This window comes from Dreissena polymorpha, chromosome 3 (genome assembly GCF_020536995.1).
Source record: "Dreissena polymorpha isolate Duluth1 chromosome 3, UMN_Dpol_1.0, whole genome shotgun sequence".
In the NCBI taxonomy this organism is placed as follows: domain Eukaryota; kingdom Metazoa; phylum Mollusca; class Bivalvia; order Myida; family Dreissenidae; genus Dreissena; species Dreissena polymorpha.
This window is the reverse complement of record NC_068357.1, coordinates 144,437,399-144,454,346: the sequence shown is the minus strand read 5'-3', so window position 1 is coordinate 144,454,346 and position 16,948 is coordinate 144,437,399. Positions and strand designations below refer to the sequence as shown.

Sequence of the window (16,948 nt, the reverse complement as noted above, 5' to 3'; positions counted from 1 at the left end):
GACACTGTTGAACTCGTATAAATAAAGTTGCTAGTACTGTGAAACCATTTATTTTCGTCAGCACGAAATTTCGTCCTTTTTAACAAAATGACTATTTCGTCAGCACTTAAATTCGTTCATTTCTGGTTTTGAAAAAAAAGCGTCCCATTTGTTAGTAATGTTTGTAATGCATGTAATACGCGGTTGCGAAAAAATCGTGCTGGGGAAAGAGGGGTGACACTTGGTAGTCACTTGCAAGAGGTGGGCCTTGTTTGACATATGCCATTTAACAAGTCTGTTATTTCAGGCGATAGTAACTGTCCCTTATTATTTTATGTCATTGACACGTTCTTTGTTATGATTAGCGGATAAGTGGGACTGAATAACCGTTAACGAGTGTTTTAAACAACGAAGCCAATTGCCAATTAGTTTTTTTCCATTACAATCACGGACAACCAAACACAAATCAATATGTTCTTTATTAATTTGTAATAAAAGCGCAGAATATATTTCAGTCAGGTGTTGATCACACATCGTCATATTTTAATTGTGTTTAATAGTATTGTCTTTAATCCGGATTTGCCGCGTGTTGGCTGTATAATCTGCAACACCCCTGAAAAACACAATACACGCAATGGGTAATAAAGTCTTTAACAATTAGCGCTAATCAACACTATTATACCTAAACGAAATCGACGCATTCAATACAGCCTTATTGCATTTGCGTTTTACAGGTAATGTCAGTTGTCAGTACACTGTATAATGTACACCCGTTTGTGTCAAAACCGGATTTAACTTGAGTGTGAATAGTCGACTGTTTCATGTTCTTTGTATCAATACCATCCGGGTATCTGTACTTAAAGTATACCAGTCTACAAACAAGGTGCGCGCTTCCGCATATGGGTATTCTGACGTTCAAACAAATTGACCTACGGTTTAGCGTTCACGCCGTCGAACGCATTTAGCAATATAACTCGTTTTTTTTCACTATTTCTTTACTTGCAAAAAATACTTGTGGCTTATAACTTACCTTGCAATCTTTTTTTCTCTCATTTTGCGAGTGTGCCAGTGTTAATTTCGAGCCCTGTGTATATGCGTTGATTACGCTGGTTTTAAATGCCTCATGCCTATGGTAATTCAGTCTTTTTTGTTTCAAATATGGGACATGATTGTTCGTTAGGATCTTGAATTCGTCCATCGGTCGAAGGATGAAAAAGACGAAAATTAATGTCTGACGAATAATAATGGTTTCACAGTATGTTTATTTTGATTTTTTTGCATGAAAATAACCATATATTATTTATTTTTAGGTCATTTAGAAAAGTTAAGAATTATTTTCCAAAACTTAGTAGTAACGTTAAGAATAAAATTTCAGAGTTAAGAATTCTTTTTGAAAATCTGGTAGTAACGTTAAGAATTTCACAAAACCTTATCTGGAGCTCTGGTGTGTGTGTGGTAGGAGGGGTAGGTGGGGCATATCCACTCTGATATACCAGTAAAATAAGATTTAATCTCTTTTGGCATATCATTATCAATGAATTAATTGAAAAGAACATATTGAAACCCAAAAAAAAGGAGAAAAATGGCTGCTTTTTAGATTTGTGCACTCTGACCAGTCTATTTAGTGACAATGGTCCGCTTTTATTGAATTTTCATTAAAAGTAAAATTTCAGTATAGGAGATAGGTGTTGTGCCTTTTTCACCTGTGCTGACTGCACAGGCTAATCAAGGTCAATACTTTATGCACATGCCTGAAGCCTGGTTTTGCCAGAGTGCAGCTGATATCTTACTTATGAGGATTTGTGTTGTGGGCCTTTGTCATTATTTATTGTGAACCGTCATTCAATTTTGACTATTGTGTTGTTTTCAGTCTAATCTCGGACAATGCATGTCTAAAGGATAGTGCAGAAGTGGACACTGGACAGTTGGAAGCACTGGTGGTTGATGCATTTAAACGACAAATATCAGCTCTCGAGAGGGAAAAGAAGGAACTACAAATTAAATATAAAGGTAAAGGAGACATGAAATACTCTTGATGAAAAGTGGTAATTTTTAGCTCATCTATTTTTTGAAAAAAAATATGAGCTATTGTCATCACCTTGGCGTTGGCGTCGGCGTTGGCGTCGGCGTCCGGTTAAGTTTTGTGTTTAGGTCCACTTTTCTCAGAAAGTATCAATGCTATTGCATTCAAACTTGGTACACTTACTAACTATCATGAGGGGACTGGGCAGGCAAAGTTAGATAACTCTGGCGTGCATTTTGACAGAATTATGTGCCCTTTTTATACTTAGAAAATTGAAAATTTTGGTTACGTTTTGTGTTTAGGTCAATTTTATTCCTTAAGTATCAAAGCTATTGCTTTCATACTTGCAAAACTTACTAACTATCATAAGGTGACAGTGCAGGCAAAGTTATGTAACTCTGACTGGCATTTTGACAGAATTATGTGCCCTTTTTATACTTAGAAAATTGAAAATTTGGTTAAGTTTTGTGTTTAGGTCCACTTTATTCCTACAGTATCAAAGCTATTGCTTTCATACTTGCAACACTTATTAACTATCATAAGGGGACTGTGCAGGCAAAGTAATGTAACTCTGACTGGCATTTGGACGGAATTATGGGCCCTTTTTACCTAGAAAATTGAAAATTTGGTTAAGTTTTGTGTTTTGGTCCACTTTACCCCTAAAGTATCATAGATATTGCTTTCATACTTGGAACAGTCGCAAACTATCATAAGGGTACAGCAAAAGGACAAGTTGCATAACTCTTGTTGTCATTTTTACGGAATTATGGCCCTTTTTTGACTTAAAAACTTTGACTATATGGTTAAATTTTGTGTTTTGATCCACTTTTCTTCTAAAGTATCAAGGCTATTGCTTTCAAACTTCAAATACTTTCATGCTATCATGAGGTTACTGTACCTGGCAAGTTGAATTTTACCTTGACCTTTGAATGACCTTGACTCTCAAGGTCAAATTATTAAATTTTGCTAAAATTGCCATAACTTCTTTATTTATGATAAGATTTGATTGATACTTTGACAAAACTACTCTTACCTGACATACCACAATAGACTCCACCCAAACCATCCCCCGTGCCCTCCCCCCCCAATTTTTTTTTTAAGATCATCTCACAAATGACCACCACACCCTCACACTTTACCCCCCCCCCACCCCCCCAATTTTTTTTTTTTAAACGGTTAAAAAACACAAATATTTATTTTTATTATTTTATTTTTGAAATACCGTCCAACCATCGCACCCAAAAATCCCCTCCCCCCCCCCACCCCCCCCCCACCCCCGAATTTTTTATATTTTTTTTCCGCATTTTTGGAAGATAATGTAATAAATGTCCACACCCCCACACTATACACCCCTCTTCACTCCACCCCTCCCTCCTTTGTGATTGAAATTGAGAGTCCCTTCACCTTTAAAAAGAAAATAGATGAGCGGTCTGCACCCGCAAGGCAGTGCTCTTGTTTTAAATATCTAATTCAGGAAGGTTTTTCTCTGTAACACCATTTTCCTACCTTACATGAGTCTGATTTAGATGTAATAACCAAAAGCCAGTGGTTGCACATCATAGTGTATACTTCAATTACTTATACATGTATGTTAAACATAATTTTTGTATGGAGTGTATAAACCCTTCATTTCTATTGAGGAAATCCCTTGCACTAGAACTCTGGCTGCAATTTCAATTGACTTTCTGTACACTTACACTTACCCTGTAAGTATTTTGCATAAGAGATTGGGCAAAGGTGCAATCTATAAGATGAATCATGCATAACACAAAGAGATCCTTTCCTGTCTGTATCGCCTACTTTTGTAATCAAACTTACAACTCATGTTTGGGTGATGGCCATAATGGGAGAATAATGATGCACTAGAACAAAATCTACTTCACACACACGCTCATTGCTATATTGCAGAGGCAACCAGCACAATCCAGCGTTTGAACAATGACAACGCCAGCGGTGCCTCTGCTGCTGTGGGAGCTGCTGAGGCAGAGATTCGACAGTGCAAGGAGGAGGTGGCCATACTGCATAAAGTAGTGGCAGGTAAACAATGTTTTCATGGGCCTCATATTTTATATGATGCACTTCAAAGTTTTGAGGGTGTTCTGCAGAATGCTTTTTGGCAAACCATTTTTAACAAGAGATCAATGATGCTACCTTAATTTGAAGCATCAATATGAACTCAATGCTGGAATAACGACGGTGTAATGGAATTATTTGGTGTTAAGGTTTTATTTCAGAATACATTTGGCTTAAAGCCCAAGAGTACGCTTACATATGATACACAATATAGACAAAAGTCGATGAATATTATCATTTTTGTGCGATTCCCCTGACATGTAAGATCATATAAATGATCCTCTCTCTGGTTCAAAAAGTCTCGTCACAGATAAGTCTATGCAGTCCGCACAGGCTAATCAGGAACGACACTTTCTGCTTTAAATGTATATTTTTATGTCCCCCACCACTATAGTGGGGGACATATTGTTTTTGCCCTGTCTGTTGGTTTGTTTGTGTGTTTGTTTGTGTGTTTGCATCAAACTTTAACATTAGCCATAACTTTTGCAATATTGATGATAGCAACTTGATATTTGGCATGCATGTGTTTCTCATGGAGCTGCACATTTTTAGTGGTGAAAGGTCAAGGTCATCCTTCAAGGTCAAAGGTCAAATATATAGCTTCAAAGCGGCGAAAAAGGGGACATAATGTTTCTGACAAACACATTTCTTGTTGTTAAAAGGAAGTCTCTTTTTAGTGAATTCCAGTTTAGACAGACAGTGTGATCAATGATTAGTCTGTGGAGATTGCAATGGATGTTTTTTTATGTTAAACCAAAAACAATGATATATTACTGACTCCATTTTCAGAGTCCCAGTCTGAGATCACAATAGCGGAACAGGACCTGAGGAAGGCTAAAGAGGCGAAAGCTGACATTGAGCGTAAACTGAAGCTGATTGAGGATGAGAAAGCAGCTCTGGAGAAAGAGATACAGGATCTGAGGGACAAGTACAAGCAGCAGGCCCGCGAACTCAAAGATGCTGTAGCCAAACAGAAGATAGCCATTGAACAATTTACTGACTCTAATGAGGCGTGAGTATTTCTGTACACCGTGATGCTGGTTTCAGTTTCGTGTGTGAATTTGGTATTTTGGTAAGATATATTGCTATGCACCTGTCTCTCCGTCGGTAAGTCGATTGGTCTGTTGACCAATTGTTTCCTTGAGTTATCTTGAAAACGTTTACCTACATGCAGGCCGCAGCATGTACATGTAAATAGATATGACGTTTACTTGGGAGAAAAAAAAAGAAACTCTTCTGATTTCATGTCAACAGGTCAAAGGTCAAAGTATCAATGATAAGTGTTCAATTTAACATATCAATTATATTTATACTCCGGTAATCAATGACAAGTAAAACATATTTTATACTTCTTTCAGATTATTGAAATCTCAAGCAAAGGTGAAGGAGTTAACCAGAGATCTGAGGAATACGACAGAGGAGACAGAGGAGTACAAACGAAAGGCAGAAACCCTTAAAAACGAAAGACGGCGGACTGAGAAAAGCCTTTTTGAAGTATGTGGTAGTTTTTATCTCAATAATTGTTTAGTTCGTTTTTGGCAAGACGATTTTGTTATCATTTAAGTTATGTTTATGTACAAAAAAAATTAAATAAGATTTATGCCATAATACAGTATTTTACAGAATTAATGTTATAAAAAATCACAGTTAATAATACAAAACTTGACAAAATGATTCATTTCGGAAAGAAATATTGAATAACAAATTAAATTTGATAGAACTTCCAAATAGATCTGAAATGAAAGATTTGAGCCTTGCTAAAAGAGAATAGGGCTTAATGCTGGTGCATCAAGTGTCATCCCAGATTAGCCTATGCAGTCCACACAGGCTAATCAGAGATGACACTTTCCGCTTTTATAAGGAAGTTTTTTCTTTGCGAATTTCAAGTTCAGGCCAAAGTGTCATCCTTCATTAGAATGTGCATACTGCACAGGCTTATCTGAGACAACACTTTATGCACATGCATTAAAACCTGTTCTCTCAGTTGAAGGCTCGTTAACTTTTCACTAAAAACCATAAGATTGCATGACTTTCGCTCTGTCCTCAGCTGCAGTCCCAAGTTGAGGAGCTGCGTACAGAGGCGAACAGGGAGCGTAAACTGCGGGAGCGTGCAGAGGAAAACGGCCAGGAGTTGGAGCTGGAGGTGGAGGCCTTGAAAAGGAAACAGGCCGGCAAGGAGTCCAGCACAGCCAGTCTGGAGCTATCTCAGGAAATCAGCAGGTCAGGGACAATGGGGCTAAATGCGTCAAATGTCATCTCAGATTAGCCGGTGCATTCCATACTGGCTTATCAGTGACGACACTTTCAGATTTATTGGAATTGTTTGTTTAAATGGCGCTACTTTAGTGCTGCAAGTCTAGAGCTGTCAGTGGCAATCAACAGGTATTGCTAAAGATGAGAGTATTTTTGTGGAAAGATCATTGAAAAAAAATAAGGGTCCTCAATTTTGTAACTGGAAGATATGATGGCCCATTTAATGAATTTCTCTGAAAATATAAAAAATCTCTAGCAGTTAATTTTATAAATCATGAACTTAGAATGGTACTTTTTGAGAAGCAATTTGTTGTTTTATTTCTGCTCTTATTTACAATTTATCTTTTACTCTCTTTAAATATCAAAGGAATTCAGTGTAAAGTAGTGATGCTTCCACAAAGTGCTGCTTTTCTATGTTTATGATGCAGAAAAACAAAAAAATGTTAAGCATGCTTTATTCTTGTTTCCATAAAAAAATCTCAAAAGAAGACAATTGAACAAATTTAAAAGAAAACATTATGAACAATAAAGCAGCAACAACTGCAAATGTGTTTCAGGTTGAAAGTAGAAATCAACAAGAAGGACTTAGAACACGGGGAGAGTGTTTCCAGACTGACAACAAAACATCAGAATGAGCTGAGCGACCTGAACTACACGGTACAGGAGCTGGAGCTGAGCAAGAAGGACCTGATGAATCAGATCAACCAGCTGAAGGCCCAGCAGTCAGAGGAGGACTCCATAGAGGAGCTGAGGACCAGCCTCACACAGCTCAAGTCTCGCTTTGAGCAGGAGGAGAGAAGCAATGAGACCTTCAAGGAGGAGAACGACCGATTGCGGGATGAAATGAACAATGTGAGTGGCTATCATTGGGTGGTTTTGATGAAAGAATGGTGTGTGTTCAAATAATGAAATCGTACATGAAGGAATATTGCATTTTATTGTCTTTCTGCGACCATTATCACAATTTTCTAACACCAAACTTGGGAAAATAATTGTAATAAAATATTAATTAAAAGTGCTGAATTGAGAACAATGACTTTTTAAATGAAGATATTTTTGCTCATATTATGATACAATTTTAATACATGTTAGTACTTGTTTTTATTATTTATTTGCTTTTAAATATGAACTTCTATAATTATTCTGATGCATGTCTTATGTACTGATATGCTTTTGTAGTTGAAGTATTTGTTTATAAAAGAAGGAATAAATTAAATTATATTAAAGCAAGAAGATCGATGTTTGATTGAATTGTACTTTGTGAATATGTAGATGCAAAGCACACTGGACTTTGTGGCACGAGAGAAGAGTCAACTGGAGATAGAGATGAGGGAAATCTACGACAAACGAGAGTCTGTCGCACAGTGGGAGGCACAGATCTCGGAAATCATCAAGTGGTGTGTAGCTTAGCAAAGCTTGGTTGTGATTAGTTGTGAAGGGGAATATGTTTTCAATATAGCTTTACATAATTATGTGTTCCAATGTGTGAATAAAGTACCTCAAATTTATAGTTGTAATATGGAATATTGTTATTCAGGTTTTTATTTTTGAATATTTAAACCAGTATGTGTCATTCATAGTAATCTTAGTAGTCCAATAGTTTTGTAAAGTATAGTATTCATGTATGGTTATGAAAATGCCATTGATATAAAAGTTTAGTCTGCTCAACCTTGTGAAAATGATTGTGTTATACTTCAAACAGGCCATCAGATCATCCCATATAAAACTACATTAACATACAGTTAAGCTGGCCAAGGATTGAAGGAATTAACATTTTTAAGATAGTAACTAAAGTCCTCCTTAACCCTTTTCAATTCACAGGCTAAGTGAAAATGGCTATATGAAACCAGCATCAAACCAGAACAGCCTGTGGTTTAACTTTTTATGGTTTTGGGCCCTTATGAGCTCTCATGATTTGTTGCAGGGTGAGTGATGAGAAGGACGCTCGGGGTTACCTGCAGGCGCTGGCAGGCAAGATGACCGAGGAGTTGGAGAATCTCAAGGTCATGGGTGTGTCTGGGGAGGACTCCGGGCGGCGGTGGCGAAACCGGCGCTCCCAGCGGCTCGACAAGATGGAGCTGTTGAACCTGCAGTCGAGTCTCAACAGCGAGATACAGGCCAAGTCTCAGATAAGTGAGGAGCTGAACAGACTGAAGGCCCAGTTCAGCCTCATGGAGAAGTATGTTGATTGGTTTGGTTGGGTTGTTGTTTTTGATGTGCTATGAGATTCTTTTTCCCTACAAATAATGTTTTAAAGGAAATATATATTGAGTCACAACGTCTGTTGGTGATTTTTTTTGGTCGGTTGGTAAGTCAGTAAAATATTATTAGCTCCACTGGCCAAAGGCCAGCGGGGCTTATGTCATGGTCATGTGTCCGTCGTTAGCGTGCGTTAACTTTTCCTTTAAACATCTCATAAACTACTGGTCCAATTCTGATGAAATTTTTCAGGAATGTTCCTGGGGTGAACCTCTTGCAAATTTGTCCAAATTATGCCCCTGGGATCAAATTTAACCCTGCCCCGGGGGTCACAAAATTGAAACTTTTTATATAAGGCCTATTTTGTGAAAACTTTCAAAATCTTGTCGTCCATAACCATTGGGCCTAGGGCTATCAAATTTGGTATGTAGAGACAACTAATAGTCCTCTACCAAATTTGTTCAAATTATGCCTCTGGGGTCAAATTTGACCATGCCCCGGGGGTCACAAAATTGAACATATGCTTATATAGGGTCTATTTTGCGAAAACTTTACAAATCTCTTGTCCATAACCATTGGGCCTAGGGCTACCAAATTTGGAATGTAGTGGCATCTTATAGTCCTCTACCAAGTTTTTCAAATTATGCCCCTGGGGTCAAGTTTGACCCTGCTCTGATGGTCACAAAATTAAACATATGCTTATATAAGGCCTTTTTTGTGAAAACTTTAAAAATCTTCTTGTCCATAACCGTATGGCATAGGGCTACCAAATTCGGCATGTAGTTACATGTAATAGTTCTCGTCTTAGTTTGTTCAAATTATGCCCCTGGGTTCAATTTTGAAACCGCCCTGGGGTCACAAAATTGAATATAGGCTTATACAGTGGTTATTTTGTAAAAACTTTAAAAATCTTTCTGTCCGTAACTGCATGGCATAGGGCTACCACATTTGGTATGTAGTGACATCTTATAGTCCTCTACCAAGTTTGTTCAAATTATGCCCCTGGAGTCAAATTTGACCCTGCCCTGGGGGTCACAAAATTGAACAAACGCTTATATGGAGCCTATTTTGTGAAAACTTTAAAAAAATCTTTCTGTCTGTAACTGTATGGCATAGGGCTACCACATTTGGTATGTAGTGACATCTTATAGTCCTCTACCAAGTTTGTTCAAATTAAGCCCCTGGGGTCAAATTTGACCCTGCCCCAGGGGTCACAAAATTGAACATATGCTTAGGTCTTTTTTGTGAAAACTTAAAAAAAAATCTTGTCCATAACCATTAGGCCTAAGGCTACACAATTTGGTATGTAGTGACATTGTATAGTCCTCTACTTAGTTTGTTCAAATTATGCCTCAGGGGTCAAATTTTACTCTGCCCTGGGGGACACAAAATCGATTATATGCTTATATAGTGCCTATTTTGTGAAAACTTTAAAAATCTGCTTGTCCTTAACCATAAGGCATAGGGCTACCAAATTCGGTATGTAGTAACATCTAATAGTTCTCTACCAAGTTTGTTCAAATTATGCCCCTTGGGTCAAATTTGAACCTGCCCGGGGGGGGGGGGGGGGCCTAGGGCTACCAAATTTTGTATGTAGTGACATCTAATAAACCTCTACGAAATTGTTCAAATTATGCCTCTGGGGGTCAACTTTACCCCGCGGGGGGGGGGGGGGGGGGGGGGGGGGGGGGGGGGGGTCACAAAATATACTTATAAAGCGCCTATTTTGTGAAATCTTTATAAATCTTGTTGAAAACCATTGGGACTATGGCTACCAAATTTGGTATGCAGTAACATCTTATAGTCCTCTACCAAGTTTTTTCAAATTATGCCCTTTTGGCCAAATTTGACCCTGACCCGCGTTCACAAAATTGAACATGTATGCTTATATCTTGCTTATTTTGTGAAAACTTAAAAAAAAATATTCTTGTCTTTAGCTCTAGGACCTAGGGCTACCACATTTTGTATGTACTGGTAGTGAGATATAGTAGTCCTCTACAAAGTTTGTTCAAATTATGCTCCTGGGGTTAAATTTGACCCAGCCAAGGGGGTCACAAAAGTGTACATGGGCTTAAATAGGGCCTATATTTAAGTATTTGCACATGCCAAGAATATTTGTTTCAGCTTTTTTTCAGCAGTGGAGCGATGCAGGGCCATCATGGTCTTCCTGTTTAATTTTGTGGAGTGAGCTTCATTTACATTTTTATGCCCAATGTTCCACACATTTCTGAATTGTTTGTCTTTGAACATATATGGCTAATCGTTGTGGAGTTTTTAGTCAGATTTGTGATACGGGTAAAACTCTGGTTAGTATTGTAGTGAGTGACTATTTATTTTATGCTTTCTGGTGGTTTATAGAAAAATAGCAGTGAATTAAAACTGATAATTTCACTGTTTCAAACATTTTTTTGACGTAATGACGTCATTATTCCAGCGAAATTCTTTAGTTAAACTCTTTAACAATGTATATAAACTGTGAAAAAAAGCATCAAATAATAAGAAAATGTGTTGGATTCGGTGGAATATCGATTTTAATTCACTCGTGATCATAAAAATATATATTTTCTATGATCACTCGTGAATTAAAATTGATAATTCACTGAATCCAACAAATATACTCTATATAATTGTGATGAATAAATAGCATAGACTGTGTTAGAATGTGAGTATTTTTTTCATGGAAGCAATGTTAATTTAAAAAAATGAAAGCATAAGTGAATGCTTATCACCTTAAGGTTCTTGTTATACTTTTGTATATGTTTTATTTGTCACTTAACTTAAACAAAAAAGATACCAAATGTGCAGTTTCATGGTTTTTTAGCTCGGCTTTTTCGGAGAAAACCTGAGGTATTGTCATAGCCAGCTCGTCGCCCGCCGTCCGCATCGTGCTAAATCCTTAACATTTTTTTAAGGTTTTGTACATTGGCTCTAAAATCAAATTGCTTCCACATACAACTTTGAAACTTCATATGTGGATGCACTTTGATGAGTTGTACACGCCACATCCAGTTTTGGGTCACTAGGTCAAAGGTCAAGGTCACTGTGACCTTTAAAAAAAAAAAAATTCTGACAAGCTTTCATTTATTCAAAACTGCACCCGTAGCCGAGCGTGGCACCCGTTATGCAGTGCTCTTGTTGTTAAGATGCGTTGCCATTCCTTCGTCATTGCAGTGTATGAACATTTAATGTTGGTGCATTTATTCCAAAAAATTCATGATGTTGTTGAAAACACAGCTTTTCAGCCTTTCTCCCAAATTTTAAAAGTGGTTGTTAACAGTTAGATTTTATTTTGAGTAAATGACTTTGAGTTTGATTTTAGCTATTAAAGCAAAAGTTAAACATAATATGTTATATAAATTTTTGCACCTTACACCTGCTCCTTTGATATGATTGGTATCATTTCATTTGTACACAGCAATTCAATTAAATGCTTTACATTGAAAGAAAGGGATTTTAAGGAAATAAAACTGTATTGTGTTGATGAAGAGGTCTGAATCACCTGTATTGTGTTGATGAAGAGGTCTGAATCACCTGTATTGTGTTGATGAAGAGGTCTGAATCACCTGTATTGTGTTGATGAAGAGGTCTGAATCACCTGTATTGTGTTGATGAAGAGGTTTGAATCACCTGTATTGTGTTGATGAAGAGGTCTGAATCACCTGTATTGTGCTGATGAAGAGGTCTGAATCACCTGTATTGTGTTGATGAAGAGGAAGACATAAGAGAGGTCTGAATCACCTGTATTGTGTTGATGAAGAGGAAGACATATGAGAGGTCTGAATCCCCTGTATTGTGTTGATGAAGAGGAAGACATATGAGAGGTCTGAATCACCTGTATTGTGTTGATGAAGAGGAAGACATATGAGAGGTCTGAATCCCCTGTATTTTGTTGATGAAGAGGAAGACATATGAACAGCATTCTGGGATAACAGGGCTTAATGTTGGAGCGAAAATTGTTGGCTCTGATAAGCATGTGCAACAAAGGCTAATCAATTACGACACTTTCTGCTTTTGTAGTATTTTCCGTTCTAAACATAAATCCTGTTAAAGCATAAAGTGTCGTCCCTGATAAGCCTGTGTGAAGTGCACAGGCTAATCTGTGATAACTCAAAGCAAATGCATTAAGCCCCATTTTCCTTGAGGAAAGGCTCATATATTGAACAATTCATTCTAGTCCTGTCAGCCTTTCAATCCTTCCATGTTCTCTGTGTATTTCAGCAAGTTCCTCGAAGCCATGGATGCCAATAGTGACCTGAAAAAGGAAAATGAGGAGCTCAAGAAAAAGATAGAGAAACAGAAATCCAATGATTGTATGTGGGGATTCAATGCTCATGTTTATAAGTTTGCAATTCGTATCCCCCACCAACAAAGGCTGCGTGATATAAATTTTTGGTATTGTCCGTCAGTCTGTCTATCACAGACTTTAAGGGGTTTATCTTAGAAACCATATAAGATTTCAAAATGAAACTTCATGGTGTATAGATATCCATGAGGAGAAGTGTCGTGCACAAGAACCATAACCCTAAACTTTCTTAAATAAGAGTTATTGCCATTTGTTGTTTCTGTATGATGTAACTTTTCAGGCCTATATTTTAGATATGAGACATGATTTCGACATGAAACTTCATGGTGTATAGATATCCATAAGGAGAAGTGTCATCCATAAAACCATAACACTACTTTAACTTAAATAAGAGTTATTTCCCTTTGTTGTTTTTATGCCCCCCAGATCAATGATCAGGGGGTATATTGTTTTTGGCCTGTTTGTCTGTCATTGTATATGTGTGTCAGTCCCAAAACTTTAACCTTGCTCATAAAATGAAAACTCTTGGGTCTATGTTCTTTAAACTTCACATGTGCATGCATCTCATTGAGATCTACAATCAAACATTGTTTTAGGTCAATAGGTCAAAGGTCAAGGTCACTGTGACCTTTACATTCAAAATATAACCTTGTTTCTAAAATAGCTGCCATGCGGCTTCAAAGCGCAGTAGGGGACACTGTGCTTCACAAACACAGCTCTTGTTGTATGATGCAACTTTTCAGTTGCTATACAAGATTTCAACATGAAACTTCATTGATGTATAGATACACATGTATCAATAAGGAGAAGTGCTGTGCATAAGAACCATATCCCAACACTTTCTTGAATAATAGTTATTGCTCTTTGTTGTTTTTTATGACATAACTTTAAGGGCTGTATCTATTTTGCTTGTTATTTTCACCTTATCACTTAGGTTAACATGTGAATATAGTTTCAATAGTTTATCCAAAAAAACTGTGTTTTTATAAAATTGCACTTTGATATTTTACAGATTTTTGGGGAATATTTTTAAGATTGCCAAGTAACTATAAGAAACACAAGTTGCATTTAAAAAAAAGAAAGCTATTAATTTGATGAACATTCTACCAGTATTCTTCCTTAAATAATTCAGAGGGGGTAATCACGTGCCAATCAAGATCAAGACGTCCATGCCAGAGCAGTGTATTTTTCGCTGTTTTATACAAATGTATTTGTATTACTTATGTTTAATTTTTAAATGTTGCTCACTTTCCAACTAGTAAGATAGTGTTTAGCATTTATTTTGTATTAATATTTGCTTTATATTTTTACTCAACTGACCACAAATTTTCTAAGCAGGAGGTGTAATTATGTGATCATGATAAGAAGTTGCGTAGTGAGAAAAGTCGAGATATAGAGTGAAATTAATACGAAATCCACCCTTATCACTTTCTTGCCGATAAGGCAGGATAGAGAGCGGCATTTGAAAAATGATACAAGTAATAAAGGATATACAACGGCAATATATACCTTTCTCTGCATGGATGTCGCCATCTTGACCTCCTATAAACCATCACATGATTACCCACTCTTATGTGACCAGTTGCAAAATCATACATAAGAGTTTTCTTTCTTTTTTGCCAAACCTTGTTTGTTTAAGGATATAAAGTAAATTTTATGGTATTATACCACCCTGTACTTTTATTAACCATTAAAATATATACCAATAATTGGTCTCATCAATTCTTTAAACAAGAGAGAATATTTTCATTTGGTAATTATTTGTTTCTTGTTAAACTTTCCTCTTTCTCCCAGTAATATGTAGCTAATGTTCATGCTTTGATATTTCAGGGGATCGTGAGCAGGCAGATTCCAACTCCCTCATTGATTACTTCAAGGGCCAGTTTTCTATATTGAATGATGTAAGTTTTCTCCCTTGGTTACTGTCACTATAGCTTGCATGAAGGGGCAATAGTATATGTTTCAGTAAGAATTGAGAATTGAAATTCATTTTATGGAGTCTACCATACGTAGGTTTAGACCGCATAATCTTCTAAACGTCTTATTAGAGTTTCACTGCAGTACACATGGGATATGAGTGGTTTAAAAATGCTTCTTTTCAACGATTGCTATCAATGCTAAAACTTAACAGAACTGTTAAAAGATGTTGGGGGTTTTAATGTTCTAACCAAGTAATTTTGTTAAATTGCCTGGATGGTTAACTCACTATAATAGTTCAACTAATGGTTGGTTGTTTTGTAAAATATTGCTGTATAAATGGTGTGTTCATTTTATCAAAAGGGTAAAATACAGAACGCAAAAGTGGATCCAGCATTGCGAAAAAATCCTCCAAAAAGGGTACACACTTTGTTTGACCTCTAACTAAAATAGAAGGAGACCTTTTTATAAGTTTATTTGACCTCCAGGATCACTTCCTTGTTAGGAAACATCATTTGGATTGATTATTTTAATAAAAAAGATAATTTTCATATACTAATTAAGAGAATATTTAATAATAGATGACTTTATATAGCACTTGACATAATTTAGGTCGTTAGAAATGTTTTCTTGGTCAATACATATAATAGCATTATTCTAAAAATCTAAATAGACATTTTCCACTTAGAATGTACTGGTTTGGTACATGCCTTACCATTGACAGTGCATCCATCCTGTAATATCCTCACTTTAATATGGAGAATGAATGAATATTGGACTAATGCCTTGCCACTGATAAGCTTTTTTCCTGAAAATGTTTGTGATTTCTAGAAAGGTCTCCTTTCAAACACACCTCACCACTCAATGGGGATTGTACATGTCATGGCATAGGTGGTGCAAACATTTCACACTGTCGAAATATGCATCAGGGTGCTTTTATTTGTGATTGTTCAATTTCTCGCGTGACCAACAGTGTATAATAATAGGGAATAATAGTGGTTAAATTCATACAACACTGCATTGTTGCTGCACTTTTACTTCTGGTTTTCTGCAAGAAAATGTAGGAAATCTGCTTTTTAACTCTTCCAATTTATTATTATGTAAGGGAGATTTATATGGACCAACTGTTAATAAAAAAAATTAGTTGTTAAACAAACCATGCTGTTGGTCACTTCTTATGTGCTATCTGTGATACAGGCTTTTGAGGTATTGGCTGCAACAGAGTCGTGGCCCTTGTGCAAGCAGTTGTGTTGTAGATTGTTGTCTCCCTTGTTGCAGGGGTGTTTTGATTTTGAGATTGAAGATGGTAAAGGTGGCCGTATGAGTCTGGCTATTGAAGTAAGGGTAACTGCAGAATGGCAAGCTTATTATTTTGATAACAATTACTCTGTATCCAGACTAAACTTAGTCTCATCAAAATCAACAGTGCGTGATATGAATGTTTTTTTTCTTAAAAAAATTGTGTTACCGAACTGGACTGAAGTTTTTGGCACATTGTTTAGTAAATAAAAGTGTATTCATGATTATATAAGGTAAATCTTATATATAAACATTTGATTCTGGAAACTTTGTTAATTTTATATAGTTTAAAATATCTTACTTTTTTATGTATTAATATGGTCTTGGTGTACAAATGTCTGCAAAAAAATGTCAAACAGTATGCCATGTTCTCAAATGTAAGCAATATTGACAATGTGGTGACATTTGTGTGGCTCTGATTGACTCTTGAAGCATGCTTGATCTTAATGAGACTGACCTGAGCACTGCAGAATTTTAGAATGGTGTTGGAACTTTTTGTATGAATCATCATGTAGATGGATCGTGCACATCTGTGTATGCAATAATGTCTACTTTAATCCATGATGGATCGCTGGTGAAATTGTGAGTGGGTAGTAGAGGCCAGTTTTTGTGCAATAATGGGGTCTTGATTACATAAAAGAAATCCTTGCATCACTGTATGTTTTTAATTTTAGGTAGTCTATTAACAGAGATTAATATGTTAAAATAATGATGGAAATTGAGGAAATAGAAGAAACATTTATACTAAAAACATTTCTTATTGAGTGATGGTAATTTCTAAGATTGTTATTGGTGATATGTTCCTGCTAAACTTAATTTTACTCAAGTTAAACTCAATAATTTTCGCTGGAGACTGTTATCACAACAACTGGCCTGATTATATGTAAAAACTATAACCCACA

General features: G+C 36.4%; 1 protein-coding gene across 6 annotated transcripts in view; it reads left to right on the top strand.

Annotated features, from left to right (window-relative positions):
• LOC127871816 (serine/threonine-protein kinase MRCK alpha-like) overlaps window positions 1-16,948 on the top strand; it is an 85,610-nt gene that overhangs the window by 22,394 nt on the left and 46,268 nt on the right. For 5 of the 6 annotated variants that reach the window (XM_052415023.1, XM_052415021.1, XM_052415020.1 and 2 more), the window contains exons 10-20: window positions 1,850-1,989; window positions 3,911-4,039; window positions 4,865-5,087; window positions 5,434-5,569; window positions 6,123-6,295; window positions 6,886-7,180; window positions 7,601-7,725; window positions 8,253-8,507; window positions 12,746-12,837; window positions 14,661-14,731; window positions 15,111-15,167. In XM_052415023.1, the coding sequence (XP_052270983.1) occupies window positions 1,850-1,989; window positions 3,911-4,039; window positions 4,865-5,087; window positions 5,434-5,569; window positions 6,123-6,295; window positions 6,886-7,180; window positions 7,601-7,725; window positions 8,253-8,507; window positions 12,746-12,837; window positions 14,661-14,731; window positions 15,111-15,167 (1,696 nt within the window). The remainder of the gene's footprint in view (window positions 1-1,849; window positions 1,990-3,910; window positions 4,040-4,864; window positions 5,088-5,433; window positions 5,570-6,122; window positions 6,296-6,885; window positions 7,181-7,600; window positions 7,726-8,252; window positions 8,508-12,745; window positions 12,838-14,660; window positions 14,732-15,110; window positions 15,168-16,948) is intronic. The other variant, XM_052415022.1, reaches the window with a different exon arrangement.